Source organism: Acromyrmex echinatior, chromosome 1 (assembly GCF_024713525.1).
Source record: "Acromyrmex echinatior isolate Ae372 chromosome 1, ASM2471352v2, whole genome shotgun sequence".
NCBI classification, from domain to species: Eukaryota; Metazoa; Arthropoda; class Insecta; order Hymenoptera; family Formicidae; genus Acromyrmex; species Acromyrmex echinatior.
The window spans coordinates 24,385,048-24,405,849 of record NC_141852.1 but is presented as its reverse complement, the minus strand read 5'-3'; the positions used below and the strand labels follow the sequence as shown (position 1 = coordinate 24,405,849).

Below are 20,802 nucleotides of genomic sequence, written 5' to 3'. Positions count from 1 at the left end.
ACAACGAGTAAACGCGCGTTGTTCATCGATTAATCTAATACTCAAACACATTTTATTCCAAGGAGCCATGACACGACACAAAGAGAAATTATAATATCTTTTATAATCCAATTTAATTCGAGTATTAAAAGCATTGAATATAATAGGGTGCTTTTAATATTGAGAATAAAAAATTAATCACTACTCTTTAGTATTAAATTTTTATAAAGAATTCTTTTAATATTAAAAGTGCTAAAGATAAAACATTTTTGTACATGATTTAGTTTCCCAGAGAGAAAAAAAGTTGATAGAGAAAAAAAGTTAATATGTAATATTTCAGTATTAAATTTTTATAAGGAATTCTCTTAATGTAAAAAGTGTCGAAGATAAAATGTTTTCATACATGATTTAGTTCCTCAGAGAAAAAAAGTTGATAGATATTATATGTAATATACCCTTTTGTCTTCTTTTAAGCTTGAATAATTTGATCTTGGTTGAATTGGGAAAATTTGAAGGAAACTCGTCGCGCTTGTATAAATTTTATTAAATACCATACTTTATAATAAATTACGCGATTTCGTTGAGATATCTTAGGACCAGTATTATCTTCTACTGTGCGAACACCACAGATTAAGTAGATTAGTAAATCATCATCCAAGATGACAGACAATAAATCTCTAACGTTTGTGAAAATTAAATGAATCAACATTATTAGTGATAGATTTAATCTTTGCAAATAAAGATTTCGTGCAAATAATAGACATTAAAATACAGACACGCAAAAGAATTAAAAACTACAAGCAACATTTGTAATACTGTAGTGTTCGTTCGTCTTTCTAACTTATACATATATTTAACGATTTCCTGCAAGCTTTCGAAGTTGCTTTTCCTTCCTACGTTCGTTACATTATTGTTACTGTATAAAAGATGCCAACAACTTTTCTGCTGATATCACACGCAAGAAAGAAACTGCGTCACGAACGATCATATTCAAACGATTAAAAAATCAGCAAGTCAAAATATCGCTTCTATGTTTAATCAAAATGCTACTTTCAACAATTTTTACATTCCGAATACATTTTGCTGGAGAATCTCGGGATCCTCTTTGACGAGATCTTAACAAGACAAAATTCGTTGATTCTGACTTTGTTACAAAGTTACGTATAAATATCTTCAAGTTCGCTAATAGCACACATTGCGCGAAGAGAGTAGACTTGTGGACTATATTGAGGACTATATCTTCTCTCGTGTTCTCCTATATATCCATTTAAGTAATGCCATTTAAGTAGCCTCACTGATAAGCGCACATATAACAAGAAAGACAGCGACTTCGCTCGTACAATTGTATCGCCAATACTCGCTCTTTGTACTGTTTCCGACGAGAATCCAATATAATTGTATATATAGTATCGAAACGACACGTACAAAATATTGCGGTATAAAAGGGAGATGCAGGACAAATCTCTTCTCTACACGCGAGCACGTATGCGAGATACACCATGCATTTATAGGGTAAGACACACAAGTTTCATTCCTCGTGCAATCGTCGTTGTCTCGCGGATGTTGTCCAACAATATCGAACACCCTGCAAGACGCGAACTTTATTATTTTCATAGACTTTCCGACGATGTGGTCGCGTGTAGCCGATCGAAAAACCAATAGCTTAAAGCTAATATATATCAGAGGTCGACGGCCGTGTCGGATCCGTAATGGTATTCCTCGTCTAACAGCGGCTCTTCTTCCACCATCATGTGAACTGTGAACAAAACTCGTCATCATGCACACCAACGAATACAAACATTGACACATATATTCTAACGGTTTCTATGACACCTTCAACAGCATTTCCCATAGTTCCTCCGTTTCTTTCCTTTTTTTTTCCAGAATATTTAAACGCGCAAAAATTCATGTACAGTAAGATTAAGGAATGTAGAAGCGAAATCATCGTTCTCCGCTCTTTCAAACTTGAAAAATATTTCCAGATATAATTAGATGTTCACTGGATACTTTCCGTTCTTTTTTAATATTATACAAAAGATTGATTAAAATTTTCCTTGCAAAAAATAATGAAGGAAATAAAATTAATAAAAGCAAATTAAAGAACAAAAAATCCCTTTTTCTACTTCTACATTTCTCAATTCCAGACACGTTTTGATTTTTGTTAGAAGATGTGTAGACATAGACAAATCCTATCTAAGTTTTTTTTCTGTCTAAAGTACATGCTGAGAAAAACAAATATAATACTGTTTGCTTTTATATGAGCCGAACACATATGTGTCTTTCTTAAAATATTATATAGCTTTAAGCAAGCAATATTGTTTAATTAATCTTATGTATAATCTATCGTCTCCTCTACTAATTAAAAGTTTGCTTCTTCTAAAAAAACCTTTAAAAATATGAATGTATTACATTGTACAAGTTTGCTCAATAATAGTATTATATATAAAATGTGTTCTGAACTTTTCTTTCGTAATGACTTAAAATTCAAGCAGCAGGCAGAAAAACATGCAAAAAATAATTCTGATATACAATATCCTGCAAAAATAAAACACAAAAACTCGTATAATTTTATATACAAAAATAATTCGCAATTTATGTTAATATTGTAACACTCAAAAAAGATCTTTTTAAACAAACAATAGAATATTATTTTTTTTTATAAAAAATTTGAGAGAAAAAGAGAAGTGTCTTTATCAATGATCTGAGCATACTTTACTATTATTATTATTAGTTTTTTACTACATTTAAGCCGATTCTTAAAATAATAATCAGTCCATACAATATTATTTATTTTACATCGATTAAAGCTAAGAAGAAAGCTTGTAATTTATAATACGCTAACTTTTGATATAAATTTTGAGCATCCGTTCTTTTTTATTTCTTATAAAAAAAAATTTAATTAGTCTAAATCCTAGCAAATTGTACATTAATTTTATTCTACAAATGTATAGATATATTAAAGCTTATTTTGAGACCAATTAGTACATGCAGATGACAATCCGAAATCATGCAAGAAGTTCATAACATGCATAAAATACACAATCTGAACAATATATTGGCATACGTAATAAGTTTATAAGTATAAGGATGAATTTCCATTATATATAAAATATATTAATATTAATTCTAACACAATTTTCCTTCTCCCCTCTCGCATACAATGACAATCATATTACTTTCATATTTGCAGCGAATTTTGCATAACAACAAACTAAAGCACAACCATGCATATTATCGTCTGCGTAATATTCTAAATAATTATTTTGTTATCATTAACTGTATTTCTCTAAAAAAATCGGATGCATCACAATGTACAAAATTTCTCACTATTGATACATTTTCTTCCGATCTATTTCTTTCTTTTTATAAACACAATTTTTATTAGATATTACAACATAACCACAAAATCAATATTAAATTTTTTAATGATTTGAACAAATTAGTCTTTTCCAAAAAACTTCTCTTGACAAGATCGGTTAAATTAGAATGAAAAATGATACTTTGTAATAATAAATGATTTATCCAGAAAATATAATACAGTTCTCAAAGAAAATTTGAAATATAGTACAATTCGATAAGATTACATTTCATTTACACATAATGTAACGTTTACATGTACTGTCTTTAAAGAAACATAATTAGAATAATAATTTTACTATTTATAGCAATAATCAATTCCCTTCAATTACTCGGAATTATTATTAATATACGATAGAAATAAGAAAAGAATTCTATATTAGCATTTTGAAAAAAGCTATCGCAGTTAAGATATCTGGTCAATATGAAAACGATCTTTTTGTTATACTTTACTTTCCTACATCAACATTTCTTCAGGAATATATAATACAATAGAAAATTATAAATTCCTATCATTACTTCTTATCATACATTAAGATTTTGCTTTTTACATTCAACTCTATTAGAGAAATGATTAATTAACCATTATTTATGAAAGAACATTAAATTAACAAAATTAAAAGTGTAATATAATATACAAATAAGAGTTAAGCATGTATCTGCCATTTGCTTGTAACGTTTCATATAAAATACATAGAAGTATATTTAAAATACGCTTCTCACAGAATATATATGACACTTATGTAAAGACTCTCTTAATAAAGTGTTTGTCTTAATTGTATCTATTGTCATATCTATTGACGTAGAAGTAAACAAACATATCTAGTGTCGAAATCTAAAGTCGAAATTGTCTTTAGTCTCTTTATGTTCTAACATGTCTCACATACTTTAATTTATCATATCTTCATTAAAAATGTTCTTTGTTATCAAATACACGGACATACGCATAAAAGCAGAAATAGAAAATGTTCACGACGCATTCCATACAATCGAAAACTATACATTTCAAAATGTATAGTTTATTATAGACATCATGTCATAGATATCATACAAATTCATTTTACAAGCTTTACAAAGCTTTAACGAATATAAAATATAAATATAAACTTACTAATTCAAATTTTTGAAAAAAAAATTTAGTTTTGTCAAAAACATTATCAGCGAATTTTGCTAACAATAAGTTATGAAAAAATAATAATCAAATCAAATAATCAAATAAACAAATTTTATTAAAAATTATAACTCATTAAATGAGTATTTAAGCAAGTCTAGATATTAATTGTCGAGAAACTTACTTCTTTACAAACGATGAGATTTTTGATCTTGCCATATTTGATGTATATGTAATTTTTATTATATTTTTATAATAAACGTCCTATGAACGAGATATATCAGAATAAGACACACCGAAAACAAAGATTTAAAAGTTTAATGCAATTCATATCAAACTTATAACATCCTCATACAGACTTATTATGTATCTCATGTGCCTCTCGTCTCGAACACTCTGAATTCTAATTTATCATTTTCTTTTCTTATAAGTATGGAGCAAGTACCGTTTTTATTATACGATCCGGTGGCACTCTCTTGCTTTGATACACAGTATGTTTTACTAAAAATTTGTAATAATCGCTAATCAATTCAACTAATGACTTCTGCACACAGAACGTGTGGCAACGTTTGCCGTGCGACAGAAGTTAGCATGAAATTAGTCAATCGTTTTTTCGCTTTTATGGAAAAGTGATAAATTAATTGATTATCGCGTTAACTTCTGCAAGGTTACAAGCGTTGTCGCATTCTATATGCAAAAGTTAAAATTTTAATTATAAGTTATTAATTTTCTATAAATTCTTATAGTTTGAAACGACAAGTTCATAAATCACAAACGTGATAATAAATGAGCTGTACTGTTCGAACTATGTACACAGAATTCGACAAGCATTTTTACTTTGTTACATCATGATTTCTTTATACACGAATCATACAGAGCATTCATTATCACCAGTCAATCCTAATGATGTTTCTTATGCAATCTGTTACGTTGTGACCTATTAGTACCATTTTTCTCGGCGGCGTTGATCTGGTTAGCGCCTGTGTGATGGTTGCATGGTATCCTGAATAATTTGATCTTCATATGATCGCAAATTTCAAGACATACTTGAGCACTATACCGGAAGAGATCCAGAGTAACCCAAATCTAAATATATGTGTTTCGTTATTTATCGAGATCATCGAAGATTATGTTGTAAAGATGGTCAAATATTGACTTACGAAACACAGCCAAAGAACATAATATTCTTTGATGAAAAAATTGAAATATTGATTAAGGAACAGCATAGCTGGACCAATTAACGAACTGTCCAAGTATTGCATTTCATTTTTAGTCATATGAGCAACCTGAAAAGTAATATTATAAAAAATTGGTATATCATAAATATAGCAATATATTGTCACAAATAAGAAAGGATATTATTACACAATCAATATACATACCACTAGCCTATTCGTAACTTTGGCCGCCACCATTCCAAACGCAAGTATATACAAGGCTGGGTGGTTTTCGTAGACGTGTTCGGCGCTTTTTCTATATATTATAAAAGCCGGTACTACCACAAAACTAAATGGTATAATTGGCGATAAAACGGATGTTCCCTAAAACAAAATCGGTCTTATGCAGACAGTCTGAAGAAGATATTTAAATAAAGCTACGTGTGGAGATTTATATTTGTAAGAGAAGAAAATACAGTCTGATTAAGTGCAGAGACCTAATTTGATAGATGTTACATATTTAAAAAATGTATGTTAAAATCTTTTTATATTGTTATTTAAATAAATGATATGTGTCAGTTGACACACATCACATGTCATAAACTTGAGATATGTATAAATTTACTTTGTATTCGTAAAACAATTTCTTTAAAAATATAAAATCACATTAATAATAGATTTTATAATAGATATAAAGATAGCTATTATATACTGCTCTGTGCGTTTGATAGGAAAAACTGCAAATGTGTGAAAAAAAAATATAATAAGTTCTAAGTAAAGTCTATATTTTAAACATGTAAAGAGAAATTAAAGTTTGATTATTATATTTATTCGAATTGCAATACAGTAAATAAATTACTTTAAATGCATTAAACAAGTCAGGTAAATTTTTATAAAGTCATTAAGGAACATAATTTTAATTATTATAATAATTAATAAAATAATTAATTTCGTTTGACACATGCAATATATACTACATCTATATGGGTAAAATGTACGAATAAATAAAATAAAATTCGCAATATCATGATATAGAATGTCATTAGTAATATTCAATTTTACAGCTTCGTAACATGCGTGTAAGAATTCGGCTTCAAATGAGAATCGAAAATGAAATGAGAACTATTCTATAACTGCAAAATATAAGGAGAAAGCGAAAAATGAAGGGATATATAATACATGGATTCCTCTGTGGGAAAGTATGTAATATAACAAATATTAACATAAGTGAAAACAGTAACAGTGATGAGTAATCTTATACGACGCCGTTAGATTTAGGCCCACCGTCGCGTCTAAAAGAAACAAATAGATCTACGATTATTTATTATTATTATTATTATTATTACTAATTATTTTTAGACCATATACAATTTTTTATATATTAGTAAAATTAAAATGTATTATTAATTCGCTACAATAATAAAGATTTCTCAAGCAAACTCTTTTCATATCTATGCGACTTGTTCAAAAAGCATGGGCCTAAATCATGAATTAAAAAGAAATCAGACAAAAATATTGTGCACTACACAATTGGTCCCACTACTTTTTTTCTTCAGCTGACTTACTGCGACGGTGGAGCCATTTTTTCCGACACCACCGGCGAGAATGACGGATATGCTGCTCTGTGCAAGTAAAATAGCGATGCCCACAGCAGCCCATAACGGAAACACCTTCACCTCTGTGCCAGTGTATGGCAACTGTATAAGAGCGACACGAAAGATCTTTTGATTAGTCATCAGAGGCTATCCTCGTATCAAAGACTTTTTCTAACATTTCGTATTCCAGATATGTTAATATGTTAATAAGTGAGTTTATATAAACGTGAAGTCAAAAATTGAAAAAAATATTTGCTATTTTTACTTTTGAAACAATTTCGTACATTACATTTTAATCACTATTCATAATGCTTACACAAAATTAATAGAATATATAATATATATACACACAATATTATGTATTATATAATAAAATACTTTTGTATTATTTTATATGCATTTAAAACTGAACAAATTTTATTGTTTCTCTTTCTTATTGTTTCTATAAATTCTGATTGCTATTCGTAATCATATTACACAATATACGCAAGTCTCTCATTTGTTATTTAAGAAATCTACACGGAAATTTATATATGAAATTTTGAAAATTCTTTCTTCTGTTATCTTGAACGATGAGCTAATTGTTCATAATCTTTGTAACCGAACAAAAATAAAAAGAAGAATAAAATTTATTTATAAATTATAAAGGTGCAAGGCAAAGTGTTGTTGCTATAATATCACCAACATGTAATTAAATAAGTGAAGAAACACAATACATAGTAACACAAAATCCAAATTTAAATTTAAAAAATAAGACTTGAAGAAATTAAAGCTATCATTGTGCAGCATTCGGTCATACACAGAAGTGTTGGTATTTTTGTTTCACATATAAAATAACACACATCATTTTCTTTGCAGGCATCAACTTCACAAAACGAATTACACATAGCAAGTTTCAATAAATGCGAATAATATTCTTTTTACTCAAATATCTCTATTGATATAGAAACGTAAAAACTGCACAGTAAATAAAGCCTCATATTTTGTACAATTAAATATGGCATATTATAAAATTCAGTATGTATAAATAGAAGTTAACTTAGTATACCTTTTTTAGAATTAATCATTTTTCAAATCCAAGTTAGTTATTTAGTTGTTGCAACAATAGAAGTAAAGAAGTATTTCTCGAGTAAAGAGATTATTGAGAGCTTGTTATACTAAGAGCGATATCTATATTAGACAAAAGAAGCGTTTATATAAATTGTGCGAGATACCGAGATATATCACTCTGATGGTTTAATATGCAGATGGCCATACACAGACGTTTAGTAATCCAACCAAACATCCGACACAAGTTCCCAGTAGAAGAGATCGATAGAGAAGACAGCAAGCAGAAAATGAAGAAATGTACCAAACAGACAACATCTCTACTGTACAGAATGGCAAAAGATATGAGAATATGTTGTTCTAGGAGAACGCCATTTCGTTAAGAGACTTACTGCAATTGTGGAACCGTTTTTTCCAATCCCACCAGATTCAAAGACTTTACAGAATTCAAGGAACACGTGAACGTAGCCTGCATAAAAGGCCAATGCTACGTAGTTACTGAACGTGCCTACACCGAGCATGGGAATCTAAACAAAGTGACAAGATCTTCGTTCGTTATGAGAATTGCTCATTACAATTGTTCTTGTGTATGTAAATGCCTACATATATATACACAAACTGATATAATTATGTCTCTCGATACTATTGCCACAATAATATCGCTCTGGATGGGCTTAGTTCTATCTGTGGTCGTATTTGCTGTAAGCATGTACAAATAGGACACGCTTATCTCTCATTGCAATAAAACTGCAAAATTGTAAGGCACGAGGAAGCAGCTGATTTGAGTAAGATAAGTTGAATGTTAAAGACCTCACCCTAATGTTATAGCTTTATGTGAAAGAATCAATTTTTTATTATATCTAATGTGCAGATTTCGCAGACTCATTTTATCTATATAGGCAAATGTGCTTATTATTGTATTTTCTTCAGAAGCGTAGTGTGAAAAAGAATATAATGTATATATGCTACAAATAAGAAATTCAAAATTTCTTAATATTTATCTGCGTTAGATTCTTTTACAAAAACTTTATACATAATTTATAGACTTAAAATTCTTCAACTATTTGACAAAAATCCCTAATTTGAAATTGTTTCAAAAGAGAGTATTATTATATATTTATAAAAAAAGTTGATGTGATCAAGATCGAGATTTTCATAATATCAAAAGGCGATCATAAGATTTTTCATCATAAATATAACATCAAAAGACGAACATAAAAGCTATGATTAATTTTACATTGAAAAACACCAGGAAAATTTTTTACAGTTGTGTTTTTAAAATACGTTAAAACATTAATAACTTGCTGAAAACTTGGAAAATATGAATTTACATATAAAAGAAATATAATCATCAGTCATATAATGATATATATACAATTCATTATAAGAGTTGTAGGATGTGGAAGTATTGAAAACTATAAGGGGGCATAATTTAGTAGGAAATACGGAAGTAAAAATGCGTGTTAAAAATCAGTCAATATTTTGCAGTAAAGAAGTAATCTCAGCGCCGTTCCTCATGCCATGCTGCTCCCATTTCTGCATGTTCAATAAAAGATTCTAGTTAACAGACTTACAGCCACAGTGGAACCATTCTTGCCCACTCCTCCGGTGAAAATCACCGAAAATATGGAATATAAATTTGCCAGTGCACACACCACTGTCATAACTCCTAATAAATACTTAAACATAAAACCATCTAAGAATGGTATCTGCAAAAAATACCTTCATTAAATGACATTATATGTATATATGTTCAATGATATTGTTTCATTAAGTTTTTATCATATATATCATGAATGCAATAGTAAAATCTTTCAAGGCAAAAATTATTTGAATAATAATTTTTAAGCACAGCACAAAATGGAAAAAACTGCAGCGATGATTACTGTGCCGAGAAAAAAGTTTCACCGCACAGTAACAATTACTGTGCACGCGTTAGTCGCTGTCCAAACAGTGATCATCATTGCAGTAATTGTCACTGTGCGGTGAAAATTTTTCTCGGCACAGTAATCAGTGCTGCGCGATTCAGCGATCATCGCAATTTTTTTCATGTATAACCTTTTGTAATGTTGTAATATATATGTTTCAATTTGTATGTATGTGTATATATGTCTAAAAAATATATGAAATGTAAATTACACAAAAAATTGAATTTTAGAGCGTAATAGCATACATTATATTCAATTTCCGTCATTGCGGATTTTGTTCAAGTAAAGAAGATTAATAATATAGGCTAGTAAATTAACTTAGTTTATACATGCTCAACAGATTTAATAAAAATGACATTGAAAAGATTATGTTATTAATAATAATATAATCTATATTTTATAGAAATGTAGTAGATTTACTACACTTTTTATATAAATTTTATTATATAAAAAGATTTTATTATATAAAATTTACATAAATTTAGGCTAAGCTATCAAAATTACTTACCATAAAATCTGAAACCCATAGCAACATAAGCAAAATTTTATCATTTTGCTTGCACTATGTGTTACATTTTTAAAAATACAAATTATAATTTCGAGCTATTTAATTTTATCTTTGACAAATATTGCCATAAATCATTTGTGTAAAAACTTAGTTACACAAGCAGTTACATAAGCATATATAATATAATGTGTGATAAATGACTTCAACAATTCAGAATAATGTGATTATCTTTAAAAAAACACAAGCAAAGCAGGATATAGTATTCATGTATTATGTTTATCAAACTGCAGCCATGCAAAAAATTAAAATTAAATAAATAAATAAAGATTATTAAAAGAAAAAGATCATAAAACGTGTTAAATTGCTATACAAGATATTCTTGCTATGTAAAATACAGAAAGGATAATTCAGGGTAATTAAACACAATACAACCTCTATCATCCAGATTTGTGGACCGAAGATTGCAGAAATCAGATGAATAGTTATGATTGTAAACTGTGCTTCTGTTACATCCACTTTACCAAACCTCAAGGAACCTATTAAAACGATATTTTAAACAAAGTTAAATAATGCACTGTATTGTTTTATTTTCATATATTAGGTGTTGGAATTAATTCGTAGCGTTTTTTAATGAAAGAATGTTATTTATTTCACATGAGCATTAAAAAATACATTAATGAAAGTACTTCCCATCACTTGTAAAACGCTACGAATTAATTCCAACACCTAATAAATTTTTTGTTTTTGATTTTATACCTGAAACATAGGTCTGCCAATGAGCACAGTAGAAAAGCGTCATTGCACAGAAACACTGGAAAAACATCCACGTTGGGTAGTATCCTAATTGTACAGCTATACACGCCGACAAAGCTACAAACACTGAAAAGAAATAAATATCAGAAAAAATGTTTCTAATGCATAAGATTATTAAGAGACAGTGCAATTATCTACCCGTCGATATCGAATCGCATCCATGATCAAACAACTCGCCCAATGGTGTAGACGTGCCAGTTCTCCTGGCTTGTTTACCATCGATAGCATCTAAACTCTGATATATAAACAGACCAAGTGCACATAAAAAACATGCCCACCTAGGTGCCTGAAAAAAACAATAGCCGATTTTATTGTAATTATAGCATACTTTACTATATTATATAGGATTCATTGTGCCAAGGCTTTTCATATAAAGATACATTTATTCAATTGCTTTAAAGTTAAGATATATTTGAATACAATTGTGCATAGATTTTTTTTTGCATCAATAACAGAGTTATATGGATGAGTCATAGATTTGTATGACATTGCATTTTCCAGTAACAATACTTCTTCAGTTAAAAAATTGATTCCTTGATGAGATTCAATACTAAGACAATAATAAGACAATAATGTCTTTTATCCTGATTATAATATTATAATATTATTGACTGTGCAAGATTTGTTCAACAAATCAATCAAATTTAAAATAATAATTTCAAATGCATTAATCCTTGAATAAAAATATCCTTGAGAATAAAAATATTATCTTCCCACAGCCTTTTATTAAAATTTCTTTTTTTTTAATTTGTGTCCTTGTTATTTACTAATTTTAAATATATTATCCTATCCTGGTTAAAAAAAATTCAAATTATACAGAAAATAATACAACAAAATTGTTTAAAGGAAGACAACAGACACATATGTGTTCTGATTTGTAACTTCATGTTTTACTATAATTAACATATCAGAAATATTAGAAAATTCTCAAATTAAGAGTTTTTTTTTACAGATTTTGTCTGTGACAACTAATAAAAGAGCTTTCATGTGATAAAAAAATTTCACTTGCACAAAATTTGAATGACAAAGAGTTACTATGAAATATTTCAAGTCAAACATAAATAAAACTGTCACAGCTTTTTAATTAACCTTTAAGTACATAGATGATTTGAAGGTATAAATATTAATAAATAAGGGTGTTCAAAACATCCTTAAAAATTATAATTTCATAGTTATATGTTAGTTATAAATTTACATCAGTTATATCCTTGAAATAGAGAAATGTGAAAATAATCAGAACTTCAAAACTTCTGAGTATCTGGACGATATCTTTTTTTCCTTTTCTTGAATAAAGTTTTAAAGAAAACTGTAGCTACAAAGTGCTATGGCTATTTCTACTCACTTAAAGATTACATGAAAAAAAAATTTTTTTTTTCGTGATAAGAAAAATGTTCGTCACAGAGATACAGTGGTGTTCAAGAAGAACGAGGAAGGACGTGTCTCATGAAGAAACAGGTTAGACAAGTTAGAAGCTTCTAATGTCAAGCTTACCTCGGTCCTCGCGTCCGGGCTATAATATACAAGGATCAGGGTGGTGACGATGTTGACAATCAGACCGAGCACGGTGATGAGATTGGGTGCGAGCCAAAGCGGCACCTTGCTGACCAGCCAGTCCCACCATGGCTGAAGGAAGCCGTCGAGGATGCTGTTGCTCGTGCAGCTATACTTGTGCTCACTGAGCCGTTTCAGCTGGCCGGTTGACAACAGCCTGTCTTTGTAAAACTGCATGCTTCTTCGAGCCGCACACGTCACTCCGTTGCCGTGTCACCGAACCGTGAATGCCAAAGGTAACAGCAGGGAGACGAGAAAGAAGATGGGGAAACCGTGAGGTCGATGGGATCGGACTGCGGTCGTTTCTACGACGGAGACGCGACGTGGACGCGATACACTACCGAGATCACCCGCGACGGGACGGTCGAACATAACAAGCGACCGTCGCGTTACGCGTACGACATTTCTGCGTGATTCGCAAGTGTACGTAAATCTCACGCAGTCCCACGAATCCCACGATATTGCCACGACCAGAAACTGACCAAACTGACTGACCGGCTGCCAGTGACTGACTGGTCCAGTTTCCACTGAAGGTTTAAACCGGATCAGAATGTAAGAACCAATCAACTATAGTCGAGTTACTTCTGTTACAGTCGAACGATAGGGAAATGCTCGACTATAGTTGGTTGATTCTTACATTTTGATCCGGTTTAAACTCTCGATGAAAACTAGGCCAGTGTTGGCAGTGACGCGTGCGTGTAACCGGAACTGATATGCGCGAATTCGAACGATCTCTTCAGGGGCTGCATTCCGTTTCACGCATGATGCGCATGCTGCATTATTTATCCTTGTTATTCACCAAATGTTAAACAAGGAACAATAAATGATGCACCATTTCTTAAAATAGGCCATGAATATTGGGTCATCTAAAAAGTATCCGCGGTACTTTGTCACTAGATATATAACCATCAACACACATCTAGTGACAAAAAACCGCGGATACTTTTTAGATGACCCAATATTATTCAAAATTGTGAATAGAAAATTCATTGTTTCATTTAAAAATACATCATGAATGTTATTTTCAGAATTATGAAGAAATTTTTTGTTTTAATTCAACTGAGTTAAAAAAAAGTTGTACCGTAAAAATATGAATCATGAATTCTACTTCATTTAATAGTTAAAGGAATTTAATAGTTAAAGGAAACATAAAAAGAATTACGTATAATATGTATAATAAATGTTACATATGTAAATTCCTTATTTTTAATAATTTAATAAATTAATCGCTTTTATGTATATTTTATATTAATACGTTTCCTTTATTATACAGCTAGCGTATATTTTTTTGTATAAAAGTTTTAAAATAATAACTATAGAATTTCATGCAATTACTGCTTTAATTTATTTAAACTTTTACACATATAAAAATTTTTTACATGGAATCCAATTCATTTTTATAGATTTAAAATTGGGATTCGGATGGATATTGAAAATTTCTAATCCATTTTAATCCATTTTCGTTTGCTGGATACAATTCTATGTATACGTTCTGCATTAATTACACAAATTCACTGCTCTAAAAACACATTTACTGCTTTAAAAACACATTTACTGCAGTGAATTTGTATTTTTAAAGCAGTAAATGTGTTTTTAGAGCAGTGAATTTGTGTAATTAATGCAGAACGTATACATAGCGCTATATATTGAGTCGGAATGACAGATATCTTAACCTCTAAAGTCTCCAACTTTAGGAACTTTCCAGCAAGAAACACAAATCTATCCTTGTTCAATAATCAATAAAAAACAAAGACGGAATGATTCTTGTGTTGATTTGTGCTTCTGTTGGAAAGCTCCCTTAAACACTTAATAATTTGATTCACGATCGCCGCATTTTTTTGCCAAATGTTTTCGTTTTGAGAGTGAAAAGTCGAATAAGTATATTTTTATTAAGATTTGAGGTGGGACGGGGGATTATTCTAAATAATTATCTAATTTTTTAATAAAAATGCACGTCGCAAGATGTAAACAATCAACCTTTGAAAATTCCCGCCAAGCAATTTTATCGTCCAAAAACATGTGGCTCAAAAATATAAAATATCGAAAACATCAAGAAAACTTTTTTTAATTAATTACGATTCCCGTGATTATTTTCATATATTAGACAACCTTTTGTCTAATAAATTCGGAAATAAATTATTCTGCAAAAAGTTGATTGCCAACATTAGATTTATTCGCATTTTCCAATCACCGATCTATTTGTAGTTTTCCATCGCCGCACATCGCAGTTTGTTACGTATCGCGATGGCGACGTTGTTCAATTTATCAAGATTTTTTAATTATACGGCGAGTAATTGTGTGAGAAGAATAGTGCCGGCCATAATTTGCAAACAATATTATCCTGGTATGTAATTAGAAATTATAAAATGCAGAAAGTGCGCAGCAATATAATATAACCTCTCTCTTGAATGCAAACATAACCTCTTTCTTACCTACTACACTCTCGTCTGTATTCAGAATGCGCTTTTATCTCTGAAATTTTATAATATGCGTAACATAAAGTATAGTATATTAGCACGCTAACATTGTTGTAAGTGCGTTCTGAATACAGACCTAAGAATTTTATTTTTAAAGATAAAATAATAGATTGATAAAATAAGATCGTTTTTTATTATATTAAAATTTTATAAAAACCTAATAAAAAAGTTCACAAAACTTAAAGAATTTTATATTTAAATTCTGAAACAAAGTGCCTGAACTCTAGTATTATACAAAATATAGATTATATAGATTATACATTATATAGATTTTACAAAAAATTGAGCTTTCATTAAATTAAAATTTTATAATAAATCTAAACGTATATACATAGCGCTATATTGAGTCGGAATGACAGATATCTTAACCTATAAAATTTTCAACTTCAATGCTTAATAACCTAATAAAATTAGGTAAATAAATTTTATAATAAATCTATTAATGCAATTTTATATATAAATTCAGAGAGACGAAGACACGAAATCATCCAGATTTTGTATAGTACAAGAAAGTTTTCAAAAATTGTCTTTTGTTTCAGCATTAAGATTGTGGGAAACACCAATAGCAGAATATCGGACAGTTAAACCACCATGGATGAAGCCAATCCCAAATTATCAAACGGAAATACAGGAATGGGATGAAAAGAAAGAGAAAATATGCATTGGTTGGTTAACTTATTCTATAAGCATGTATAAATGTTCAATTTTTATGAATAAATTCTAATAACTTGTCTTGTTCATAGATGTAACAAACGAAATCAACAATCAGATCACAACAGACAGTATTGGCCGTATGTTCGCGGTTGTCCAAGTATGTGGAAAACAATTTAAGATAACAGAACATGACATTATAATTATTGAGGGATTCTGGCCACCGAACATAGGCGATCAACTAAAACTGGAAAAAGTGTTGCTGGTTGGCAGTAAAAACTTCACTCTCATAGGCAGACCAATTTTGAATAGAGAATTAGTTTCAGTCGATGCAACAGTTATAGAAAAAACTTTATCCCATACAAAAACTCGCTTTAGGTTCCGGCCAAGGAAACAGTATCGCCGTATAAACTGTAAGATACTTTTAAAGAGATATTTTCATTTCACTCCTCATGTCTTATTTATTGAGTTCAACGTTTTGTTTTTCAGTCTACAGAATACAACACACAATGCTACGGATTAATTCCATAAATATAAACGGAAACATCAACGAGAAGAAAGAAGTGGAGGGATTAGACAGAGTGTATTAATAATATAACACATGTATGTATATATAAGTACGTTCTGTTTTACGTATGTTGTGTAAGGTTGTTTTATGTTTGTTTAACATTCTGCGAACAACAAGAATAAAAAATGATTATTATGTACATAAAACGGAATGCATCCTATATGTCACATTTATGACGTTTATTTGTATGTGTGTGTGTGTGTGTATATATATATAAACACATATATATATATATATATATATATATATGTTAATAAATATTTGCATATGTAAATATAGTGTATTATCCTCTGTATATTCAGAGAACAAAAGATAAAAGTTATTTATATTAAATTGAATGACAGATTGTGCTTATTAAACCGTGAAAACGATTTAATAAGAAATCCTGTAAATTTTTACAAATGTACAAATTAAACTCCCTGAACATAGTGATCCAGAAGTGATTTTTCATAATTAATCACAAATAATCGTAAATTAATCCTTAGTACACACGATTGGATCATTCATATTCTGCGTATTTTTTTTTTCTTTGAAACTACAAGTTATACTAACATTTATACATAGTATAAAATTTATTACAACCTTTTACATTTTTTAACTTTCGTTATACAATTTTTTTAATACATCACCTTATAAATGCTTTTTAAAAATGTTAAGTTATATGTAAAAATCTCTTAATAATGTTTCGTACTTATATAAGCTATACTTGTAAATTGATATAAATTAACATCCGGGACACGAATGATTGTGTAAAAGACCTAAAAATTATTATTACTAAGGATTAATTATATAGCTTATATTTTATATATTAATATTATATATATGTACAATATAATAATATTACATTATATATATATGTATATATATATATATATATATATATATATATATATATATATATAATTTTTGCATATCTATATTTGTGCTTATAAAATCATATTTAATAATTTTTATATCTTCTCTGTAATATCTTCATCTATTATTGCACCAGTCATAAAAGTATCACCTTCTATGTCTAACTTAAAAAGAATTTCTTCTGGTAAATTCTTTGGTGTGGATAAAAATTCCGAGCAATCTTCATCGTGACATTTCTGATATACCTTTTTCGTGTTTAAATCTACAATCCAATATACGTTGTTGCTCTTATGATATCTACCAATGTTTTCACAGTATCTGTAAAATAATGTAAAAACATTATGTACTATCATTTACAATAGCAAGACGAATGTGTATAGAAAAATAAGAACTAATAAGTGATCATTATTTTATCATCGATTATAGTTACATTACCTGTTGCCATAAATTTCATATCTCAGCGTTTTAGTTTTATCAAAATATTTAGCAACACGTATTTTGCCAGGATCAATGAGATTACGAATGTACCTATCTATTTCAGGATATGGTGAGCTCTGGTCGTCATTTTCGTGAATGGATCGTATTGGTACATTTGAATAAAGTTTAGCTTTTACGTCGCTTCGATTAAAAAACTCGAGCAAAATTAAATTTTGTTTGTTTGGAAAGTACGATATCAAGGAATCCAAAAAGATCCCCAACTCCTTCTCTCTGCATTTATTCACTGCATTATGCATGCAATCTGTAGAAACTGTTAGGTAGGATTGTTTTCCCCATTTAGTGGACAGGTATATTCGAAAATGTCTATTCTTTGTATAGACACCATTGTCAATAAACAATTTTTCACCGTGCTGTGTTTTCACGAGCATTTCCTCAATATCTGCTTTGTTAAAGTGATTTAAAATTCCATGCGATAGCGTATCCGACTTCAAATAAAGTAAAATATCATTGTATATAGTTTTGATGAACTTTCCAATATGTGAGTTGTCCTTAAAAGCCATATCCTTCATAGTAAAAATCACGTGTCTGCTAAATTTCTTACTGGTTGTAGAATCTAATATTAAAAAGTTACTTCTATCGCATAACAGGTGATAGTGATTGAGTAAATACGCTCGTATGATATCTATCAGCGTTTTAGTCATACGTGGTCCATTGCAAAGTGGATTTAGTTCAATTGGATATTCCAAGTCCAGATATAACCAACATGGTGAATCTTTTGGTATTATCTGTAAAATTGATAATTTTCTTTAAGCTTTATATACACACATATATATATATATATATTATATATATATATATATATCTTTTATATATATCTTTTATATCCAGAGTATGCGAAAGTGCCTTAATATTTCGCAAACTAAGCTTCTTTTCAAATTTGGATCTTTTTTGTATTCTAGACGTTACATTGTGCAATGTTTATGTTGACTAGATTAGAATGGAGTGGAAGAGAGATTGGAACTGCGTTTGCTGTTACTAATTTGTAGATTGAAAAGGACTCAAACTGGAGTAGAAACGTTTGTAATTTTATATAAATTTTGTATGTATTAATTAATTAGCATCAACAACCAGTCTCATAAATTTTGGTGATTTATTCTTGAAGACAAATATAAAACATAAAACATACATACATACATACACACACGCGCGCGCGTGTGTGTATGTTTTTTATATGTATGTATTATTAAAATATATTGTGAAAAGGCATTTATATGTTACATGACACAATTGAAATTTTGAAACAGAGAAAAATGTTTATGTATTATTAGAATCACTTTCAGACGGCTGCTACCTTCACTATAATATTATTCCAGCGGAAGTTGATTTAAAAAAAAAAAGAAACAGAGGAAATATTCAATAAGTTGTTTCTTTTAATTAAATCGGCTATTGCATAAAGAGGATGAGTTCAATTTTTTTTCAAAAATAAGTTTTTCTTGAAATACATTTTCGGAGCAAAAAAAGTATTATTTATCACAGACTTCTAAAAACCTAAAATGAGCATTGAAAATGTGCAGAAAAATATAGTTCAGAGAACTTGCAAGCACTTCATGATTTAAAAAAATTGAATAATAATACATCCTATCAGAATGTAGAAGCTTTTTGATAAGATTTTCGAATAATCAACGATTAAACTTGAAGATCAACCTGAAGATTTAATAAATTTAATGGTGTGTGTTTTAACTTCAGTGTTTTCAAAATTGTTTTTTTACAAATTATCTCATATTGTTCAACATATTAAAGAGATATAATTTAAAATAAATAAAGTAACAGAATAAATCCGTAACAGAGTATATTATAAAATTTGTGATTTTTTTTTTTGCAGAAAGATCATTAAAATTCATCAAAACAATTAGTTTTTTGCTTAACAAAGAATTCGTCCAAAAAATTAAGATATCCAATCGAACAGGTAACAACTATAATTATATACTCTTAATTTTCTATAAATTGTAACATAATTATATATACTTGTTTTTTTATTTATCGCTCCTTGGCGATATAAATAGCCGTTTAAAGCATGTTTTTTTCAAGAAAAATATTTAAACGGTTTTTTTTCTGTAAGACGTAAATCTATAAGACGTAACTATAAATCTACATGTTCATCTCGTATCTTTTTCATATCTAAAAAAATTGAAATATCTAAATATTTTTCCTAAGTAAGTGCAAATAAATCGCAAGTTTTGCATACTCACCTCATATGAGCATCTCTCTTCTTGCGGTTTAATTTTGTAATACCACCAATAAACTTCCGGATGCGCTACGACGAATCTACGACTACCGTCGCTAGGTCGTTGATATACAAAGGTACATAACACGTCCGTTTTTGTGCTGCGTTCAGCAGCCACGGCTAGAGCATCAGCCTGTTTGTGAAATTCCTGCCAGTATTGGGTCGGGCCCAATATGTGCGATGGCATGACCCGATACGTTTTCACCCAACAAATCTTGGATTGGGATGGTGATCGCTTTTGTACCTTGCTACCATAAAATCTGCTTGTACAAATCGGTTCCATTTCGATCGATGCTCGAATCGATGAAATCAATCTCAGTCAATCTCAGTATTATCAGTCAAACAATTTGCGTAATCACTGTTATTCTTTTGCGATGGAAACATACTGTAGGGCACTCTGTTAACTATGGACAGCTAATCTAAACTGGTGTTTCCCGCCAATTTCGTATCAGCTGATGATCGCTACAGTCGTTCGCAGATGAC

The 20,802-nt window shown here is 29.5% G+C and overlaps 3 protein-coding genes across 12 annotated transcripts; 1 reads left to right on the top strand and 2 right to left on the bottom strand.

Moving 5' to 3' along the window:
• Positions 1-504: 504 nt before the first annotated feature.
• Positions 505-13,592, bottom strand: bbc (choline/ethanolaminephosphotransferase 1 bbc). 6 transcript variants are annotated; one of them, XM_011052955.2, is made up of 11 exons: positions 12,987-13,592; positions 11,634-11,781; positions 11,439-11,561; positions 11,115-11,218; positions 9,821-9,955; positions 8,639-8,773; positions 7,170-7,301; positions 5,830-5,988; positions 5,608-5,733; positions 5,395-5,533; positions 505-1,735 (listed from the first exon to the last, which is right to left on the bottom strand). In XM_011052955.2, exons 1-11 carry the CDS (start codon positions 13,221-13,223, stop codon positions 1,659-1,661), a joined length of 1,515 nt encoding a protein of 504 aa, XP_011051257.1. In that variant the 5' UTR covers positions 13,224-13,592; the 3' UTR covers positions 505-1,658. The 6 variants fall into 6 exon arrangements, with proteins under 6 accessions (XP_011051257.1, XP_011051252.1, XP_011051254.1 ...); XM_011052950.2 differs by lacking the exon at positions 9,821-9,955 and having other exon boundaries at positions 12,987-13,590; XM_011052952.2 differs by lacking the exons at positions 7,170-7,301; positions 8,639-8,773 and having other exon boundaries at positions 12,987-13,588.
• Positions 13,593-14,718: 1,126 nt separating this feature from the next.
• mRpL21 (mitochondrial ribosomal protein L21) lies at positions 14,719-19,942 on the top strand. 5 transcript variants are annotated; one of them, XM_087402612.1, is made up of 5 exons: positions 14,719-15,390; positions 16,063-16,188; positions 16,267-16,587; positions 16,664-16,777; positions 19,918-19,942. In XM_087402612.1, exons 1-4 carry the CDS (start codon positions 15,291-15,293, stop codon positions 16,762-16,764), a joined length of 648 nt encoding a protein of 215 aa, XP_087258738.1. In that variant the 5' UTR covers positions 14,719-15,290; the 3' UTR covers positions 16,765-16,777; positions 19,918-19,942. The 5 variants fall into 5 exon arrangements, with proteins under 5 accessions (XP_087258738.1, XP_087258744.1, XP_011051261.1 ...); XM_087402618.1 differs by lacking the exon at positions 19,918-19,942 and adding an exon at positions 19,027-19,346; XM_011052959.2 differs by lacking the exon at positions 19,918-19,942 and adding an exon at positions 18,139-18,473.
• On the bottom strand, positions 17,649-20,766 carry LOC105144201 (DNA-directed primase/polymerase protein). Its single transcript, XM_011052957.2, has 3 exons — positions 20,285-20,766; positions 18,033-18,820; positions 17,649-17,915 (listed from the first exon to the last, which is right to left on the bottom strand). Exons 1-3 carry the CDS (start codon positions 20,600-20,602, stop codon positions 17,693-17,695), a joined length of 1,329 nt encoding a protein of 442 aa, XP_011051259.2. The 5' UTR covers positions 20,603-20,766; the 3' UTR covers positions 17,649-17,692.
• Between the last annotated feature and the right edge of the window lie 36 nt (positions 20,767-20,802).

Coding starts and splice junctions, on each gene's coding strand:
- bbc (XM_011052955.2), bottom strand. CDS start 13,223: ATGCAGTTTTACAAAGACAGGCTGTTGTCAACCGGCCAGCTGAAACGG. Junction 11,562..11,633: donor ATGCGATTCGATATCGACGG/GTAGATAATTGC, acceptor ATTTCTTTTCAG/TGTTTGTAGCTTTGTCGGCG. Junction 5,989..7,169: donor AAAATGGCTCCACCGTCGCA/GTAAGTCAGCTG, acceptor ATTTTGTTTTAG/GGAACATCCGTTTTATCGCC.
- mRpL21 (XM_087402612.1), top strand. CDS start 15,291: ATGGCGACGTTGTTCAATTTATCAAGATTTTTTAATTATACGGCGAGT. Junction 15,391..16,062: donor TTGCAAACAATATTATCCTG/GTATGTAATTAG, acceptor CTTTTGTTTCAG/CATTAAGATTGTGGGAAACA. Junction 16,189..16,266: donor GAAAGAGAAAATATGCATTG/GTTGGTTAACTT, acceptor TCTTGTTCATAG/ATGTAACAAACGAAATCAAC.
- LOC105144201 (XM_011052957.2), bottom strand. CDS start 20,602: ATGGAACCGATTTGTACAAGCAGATTTTATGGTAGCAAGGTACAAAAG. Junction 18,821..20,284: donor AAGAGAGATGCTCATATGAG/GTGAGTATGCAA, acceptor TCAATTTTACAG/ATAATACCAAAAGATTCACC. Junction 17,916..18,032: donor TATGAAATTTATGGCAACAG/GTAATGTAACTA, acceptor ATTATTTTACAG/ATACTGTGAAAACATTGGTA.